Source organism: Oncorhynchus masou, chromosome 24 (genome assembly GCF_036934945.1).
Source record: "Oncorhynchus masou masou isolate Uvic2021 chromosome 24, UVic_Omas_1.1, whole genome shotgun sequence".
NCBI classification, from domain to species: Eukaryota; Metazoa; Chordata; class Actinopteri; order Salmoniformes; family Salmonidae; genus Oncorhynchus; species Oncorhynchus masou.
Window position 1 is genome coordinate 95188236 of NC_088235.1, and position 6615 is coordinate 95194850.

The 6615-nt window shown below is 41.3% G+C and overlaps 1 protein-coding gene across 1 annotated transcript; it reads right to left on the bottom strand.

The window, feature by feature from the left end:
• Window positions 1–1070: 1070 nt before the first annotated feature.
• On the bottom strand, window positions 1071–4926 carry glulb (glutamate-ammonia ligase (glutamine synthase) b). Its single transcript, XM_064935755.1, has 7 exons — window positions 4819–4926; window positions 3955–4139; window positions 3523–3684; window positions 3168–3314; window positions 2784–2911; window positions 2382–2581; window positions 1071–1964 (listed from the first exon to the last, which is right to left on the bottom strand). The coding sequence occupies exons 2-7, from the start codon at window positions 4118–4120 to the stop codon at window positions 1646–1648; spliced, it is 1122 nt and encodes a 373-aa protein (XP_064791827.1). The 5' UTR covers window positions 4121–4139; window positions 4819–4926; the 3' UTR covers window positions 1071–1645.
• Window positions 4927–6615: the final 1689 nt, after the last annotated feature.

Genomic DNA, 6615 nt, shown 5'->3' on the forward strand with positions numbered 1-6615 from the left:
TGGACTTTGGAAGCTCTCTTATTAAATGTGCTGTGTCCTGTCCTCAACAAGTAAACACTAGCCTTCTTGGCACAATGTACACTCAAGACTTACAAGAACACTCAAACATATAACATCACCTTCACTGATAAAGAAATGAAGATAAGGATCACCAAGAGCACTCCATGACATTTTACTAAGAATTGGTAGCACAAGTTGTGCCAAAGCTTCACTAGAGATGAAAAAAAACTAAAGAAAAGTGTGGTCAGGGTCAGCACAGTTAATTTGCAATGTGCAGTTAGGCAGCACTGATAATGCTGACAATGCAGAATAACTCTGACAAAGGAAAGCAATGTCTAGTCTGCAGAAAGACAGGTGACTACCAAGTGCTCATTGTCTTCAGTCACATAATCAGGTATTTTCTCCCCCACTGAATCTTAACGGTTTGAAAGAGATGTGAACATTGACTTAAATAGGCATCAATTTGAGCAAGTATGTTCTTTGCCATCATAAGTATTCAGTATGCATCAATCTGATTTGTACTTTAGCACTCTTATCCAGAGAGACTTGCTCAAGGCCACATTGACAGATGTGTCACCTAGTCCACTCAGGGATTTGAACCAGGGACCTTTGGGTTACTTACTGTCCCAATGCACTTAACCGCCTCGGCTACCTACTGCCCAGACATCTCTAGTTAAAAGGGACTTGAAATACATTGCTCGCTGACATTTCCTACAGTAAGTCATTACACTTAAGTTCATTCAGGCTCTTAAAACTAGGGTAGAGTCAAGAGGTCCAAAGACCCACCTGAATGGACAGGAAATAAAATGACACTCCTTCACCACATTGAGCCAAGGTTGTGCTCCTGATTAAAGGCTAAATTGAGAAGCACGTCACCTCAGTGTTGATCTGGCAAGGTCACCTTTACAGTCAGCAAGACTTACAAAAGATTGCATGTAAACTCATTAATCTCTGCACTTTGACAACTGCTTCATGTAAACATGTTTTTAAAAAGCTCTACAAAAATGAATTTGTTTGAGCTCTACCGTTTACTTTAACATGAACAAATTATATACTGTACAATTGAAGAATCAGATTTAAAAAATAGTTTTTAATGTTCCAAATAAGAAAATGGGTTCTTGATACAACTTCTACTAAATGGTAGACAATAGAGATCCACACATGTATAAAGACACAGATGCACCTTGGATCCTTTTGGGTTTGTGTACCACACGAGCCAGACCACACATTGCATAGTCATAAATCTACAGCATCTTGGTTAGTATATCATGTTAAACATGAGTAGCAAATTGATACACAAAACTAGACCTATACATAGGAAACATTTCACCCTCCTCGACTGACATGTCTGGAATCATTCTTTAGCATCAATTATATGGCAATATTGGCAGTGATCAAGCTAAAAAAGGTAGGGTCTACGCTACCCTGAACACACAGCAGAATACATCAAGCACCCTCATTGATCTCAAGTAAAATATTTTTATTTTTTTACATTTTTTAAAAGCCCTACATGGATGGTCAAGATTTGCAATTTATACAAGTGGTTTCCAAAGCCACAGACAAAACAGTAGTGGGAATGACACTTCATGAGGCGTAGCGCAAGAGGAGAGAAAGTGGATTATTTCAGTCCAACAGAGTAACTAGTTTAATTGCTGTATTCTGTAGGCTCCTCACCCACTTCACTGAGCAAACATGTGCGTATCATGGCTTCTGTGACTGCATATGGGTCACAGTTTGCTGACGGGCGGCGGTCCTCGAAGTAGCCCTTCTTGTCCTGACCCACCGAGCGGGGGATGCGGATGCTGGCACCGCGGTTCGCCACACCGGCTGAGAACTCATGGATGTTGGACGTTTCGTGGTGACCGGTCAACCGGCGCGCGTTGTCCAGCCCCCCTTTGGGGTCGTAGGCACAGATGTGGTAACGGTGTCTCTTTCCCAGCTTCTCGATCGACTCCTCAATGGCCCTTAGTGGATAGGGGGGTTAATCCACCGCTAAAGAGGTTTAAGACTGAAAACCTTATGCCGGTTTTCCAGACAGAGATTTAGCTTTTGACTTGTCTTTGACGAAGAGAGATCTGTATATGATGACGAGATGCTCATGTCTCCACCTTAACAATGGGAGTTTTCCCGAAGGCGGGAAGACAGATGACAAGGGTCGGTCCAAAATAAACCCATTGGGCTAGTTAAAAGGGGCAAAGAACAAACTCATTGGGCTTATTTTGGACAGATTTTGGCGAGGAAAGCCCCTCACGTCACCTTCTCCTCTCGGCTAAGAAGCACTTTCAATGGAAAATGCCATTGAAGTCTAGCCCTAGGATTAATATGGGTCCGGGGAAAATGTCCCTTCATGCATTTCCAGCACAAACTCAATTCATGCCTACCTCAACCCACCATCTTCTCTCATCTCCTTGGTGCTGAAGTTGGTATGGCAGCCAGCACCATTCCAGTTCCCAGGGATGGGCTTGGGGTCAAATGAGGCCACTACACCAAAGTCCTCACAGACCCGGTGCAGGATGAACCGAGCTGCCCAGAGGTGGTCTCCCATGTTGATCCCTTCACAAGGTCCCACCTGGAACTCCCACTGGAAGACACAATACAGACTGTACATGAGGCTTAGGGATGAGAGATTCTAGCTTGAATGTTTAAAGGTTTTAGAACACTGGGCTGTTTCCCAGTCACAAATGAAGCCTAGTCCAGGACTAAAAAGGCAGGTTTAATCTGTGTCTGTGGTAAAAATTGGCCCCAAAAGGATTTATTTTGATATAATGTGCAGTGTTTCCTACCTGAGCTGGCATGACTTCAGCATTGGTGCCACATATCTGAACCCCGGCATAAAGACAGGCCCTGTAGTGGGCTTCTACGATGTCTCTACCATACGCCTTGTCTGCGCCTACTCCACAGTAGTAGGGACCTGTTCAGAAACAACACATCAACAGGTTTAATGCCAGTGTTTTTTTGGCATTGGTTAAAACAGTGAACAGTTTTAACTCTCAAACCTAAGTACTTTAGTTGAATGTACCAATTTCAAGTCACGCTGGATAAGAATCTGCTGAAAAACCAAGGCTATGTCTGAAATGGCAGCCCTTTTCCCTATACATCGGGTCATACGTTGAGCCCTATATAGGGAATTGGGTGCCATTTGGGACACAGAGAACTCTCAAACTGACCTTGGGGACCAGGGAAGCCGTTAGAAGGCCAACCAAACGGATGTCCGTCTGTGCCCAGGATGGTGTATTCCTGTTCCATACCAAACCACGGCACCTGGTCCTCTACCATCTCCATGACCTTCTTACACATCCGCCGGAGATTGGTTTCTGGTGGGAGACAAATATAGGAATACATTACACTGAGCCAATTGGGACTGGACTCAGTGCTCATTTAAGGGAGGACTGTGTTCAGTAGGCATGGAATGAAAGACATTAACTGTCAGCAGAATTCTGAACTTGTCCAATAAGAAACACTAGTATTAATTTTCTTTCACAAACATTTGTGCCCCAAGGTCACCTTACTGCTCAGGCTTACCTGCAGGCTTGCGGTTGTATTTGAGCACTTGACACAGGACCAGTTTGTTGGGGTCTTTCCTGAAGGGGTCTCTGAACATAGCAGCAGGGATCAGATACATGTCGCTGTTAGAGCCCTCTGACTGGTACGTACTGGAACCATCAAAGTTCCACTCTGGAAGATCTGGAGAGGGGGAACTGAAATTATTAACAGAACTAAAAGGGACTCAACTACTCTTTAGGTTCAGGGTAATGTAAGGAGTATCATCAATCAGAATTGGATCATTCAATGAGTATGCAATCTGTATAAAACACAGAATGTATTATTGAAGTAAGCCTAAACATTTGTTTAAGATCTATGAAGGTAAACCTCTGATCTTATGCATCTCAATCACATCACGGGGTAGGAGTTCCCATTGGACATTTGTTTTTCTTAAAGGGTTGGTAAATTTACCATCAATGGCCTTGGGTTCGGAATCCAGAGTTCTGGTCTTGCAGCGGAGCCCCTCTCCAGTCCCATCTATCCAGATGTACATGGCCTGAACCTTGTCTCCCTGAGGAAGATCCATATACTGCTGCTTCACAGCTTTACTCAAGCTGGCACTCTCTGAAGTGGCCATTTTCACTGAGCCTTGAAAACTTTGGAACAAAGAGTAATACATGCATTTGATTCTTAGAATTGAAACATTTGAGGTCTACATTTATTATATTGTGCCTGTCCAGTGATTTATAGTGAATATTAAATCTACTCAAAACAACCAGACAATGTGTGAGGCCTAAACAGACGAGTCCATGCATGTGCGCTACACCTGATGCTTCCCCTCCACCACCATCCTGCTTCAAGACAGCTTGGTCAGCAACCAGGGATTTAATTTTAACACTAAAAACAATAGGATTTATATGTGGTTGTTTTGTACGAGTAGCTGCCAAATTAAAATTGCACCAACGTGTTATAAATGAGATCACTATCAACATCCTGGTAATATCGAGTCAAATCCAGCAAACCATTGTGTGGTCATGGTTACTTACAACGTTACTAATCCCAGTTTACAATGAAGGAAATTAAAGCGCACTGTAGTTTCTGTCATCAGGCAAAAATACTTCTAGAACACACTACCCATCAGATTAAACAATAAAAAGCGACCTACAATCATAGAACTAGGAGTTCAACAACCATAGTAATAGGATTTAATAAAATACCTTATAATTAGGCTAAGCGGTGCAAAACTAAACACCAATTAGGCCAATTTGATAAACATACACAATGAAATTGTCATAGTTTATCCTAGAACTTTGAACATTATTCAGAAATAATTACCTTATATCAAGTAAAGAATCGGATTAAAACCCTGGTATAGCCTTCAGTAAATGTCCTGCGCAATCCCAAATGGTTACCTTTCATTCGCCTACAAAAAAAAAAAACAGTCCGATTTATAAAAGGGAGATGGGATCGCCTTGCCTCGGATTGGCTGGAGAGAAACGTGATCCCTTCGTGCTAAAGTAATGAAGAGCTAATGGATTGCATTCATTGGTCGGCACGAACAATCTGCAGTTTGTTTCAATATCATGGCCACAAATCCAGCCCAGTCTTTGTTGAAAGGCTCAAAACAACTAATTGTTTGTTAAATTAATGCTAAATATCCTTAACTAAACCTCAAATAAGTTAGTTAATAGTAGTATATTAAAAAAATATATGAAACGGGGAAAAAGACAATCCATTGAAAAATATAATTATATATATATAATATATATATATAATAAGGAACGAGGATGAAGTAAAGACGCCCCCTGGCGGCATGAAAACAATTATTTATGAAACGCATGATTGTCCGTGCTATCCCGGTCTTTGGGACATCCCTACTCCTATCCCACTGAAATTGACATTTTAAATGGTTAAGGGTTATAGTTAAGTTTAGGATTACACTAGATATCACACATACAAAGTCAAAATTGGCTATATCGTAACAATTCATGAAAACAAACATTTGCTTTTTGGTCTTCATTTAAGATTAGGTTTAGGCCAGGTTAGCAATGTGGGTAGGGTGTGCGTTCGCTTTGAAATCACAGGTTGGGACGCTGAAAGGAATCAGGAGAGTGCCACGTTTTTGTTCTCTGTCCCATGCGCCATCGCATGTGAACATCAGGATTACATATGGTTTCCACCTCTTCCGAATTCGCCAGATGAAGTCTGCCCCTATTCATTTTCAACGGGGGCACGCGGAGCAATGGGAAGGTGTGAGCGATACAAAAAGTTCAGCTCTGCTCTACATTATGCAAATTGCATGCGGCCACTGCTGCTGTTAACCATCAGGTGAGGAGCAGATGTTTGCTTGAAAATCTTCCCTTCATAAAACATAGTTCCTCCTGTCATTAGTTTTGGCCAAGCACAACCCAAAACATATGGAGAAAAGCCAATAATCGCTGTGTCTGGTTTTCCAATTCTATATGATTTTGCGTTGCAAGTTTACAGACACAAATCATAAAGTCAATGGCATGGAGGAGGACTGCATAGGTTGTTGGCGCTGATGGTAGGTGAAGAGAGACTTGCACAACACATTTTTGTTTATGCTGCCTGCTAGCTATGAACATCAAGCAAACTAAACTTCAAAACTGCGATGAAAGCCACCAATTGTGAATGTGTTGACTAAATTAGATTGTGAAATATGTCCCCCAAAGGGTAGAAATCACCAGTAACACACATTATAACATTGTACATTACACACTAAGCACCAATTTCCCATGTAATATGCTACCTGTTGGATAATGGTATTTTAACACGATTCTCATATATTATAGTTTATGGCTCTTTCATTAGACTGGTGTCATGACATTGATAATTAAAGCTCACTTCCTGTAAAATACATAGGCCTACATGGACATTAATGGGAACTTTGGGTAAAGGAAATTGTGGCTTTGACTTGCAAACATTTTTGTGCAAATATTTCTTTACCCACCATGAAATAAAATGTTATTGGTCACATACACATATATATCAGATGTTGTAACAGGTGTAGCAGAATGCTTGTGTTCCTAGCTCCAACAGCGCAGTAGTATCGAACAATTCACAACAATACACACAAATCTAAAAGTAAAAAATAGAATTAAGAAATATATA

What these genes read in the sequence shown, in the direction of transcription:
- glulb (XM_064935755.1), bottom strand. Translation starts at nt 4,120, where the DNA reads ATGGCCACTTCAGAGAGTGCCAGCTTGAGTAAAGCTGTGAAGCAGCAG. An exon ending in CGAACCCAAGGCCATTGATG is followed by an intron (nt 3,685 to 3,954) that starts GTAAATTTACCA and finishes CCCCCTCTCCAG; the next exon opens with ATCTTCCAGAGTGGAACTTT. An exon ending in ATACAACCGCAAGCCTGCAG is followed by an intron (nt 3,315 to 3,522) that starts GTAAGCCTGAGC and finishes GTCTCCCACCAG; the next exon opens with AAACCAATCTCCGGCGGATG.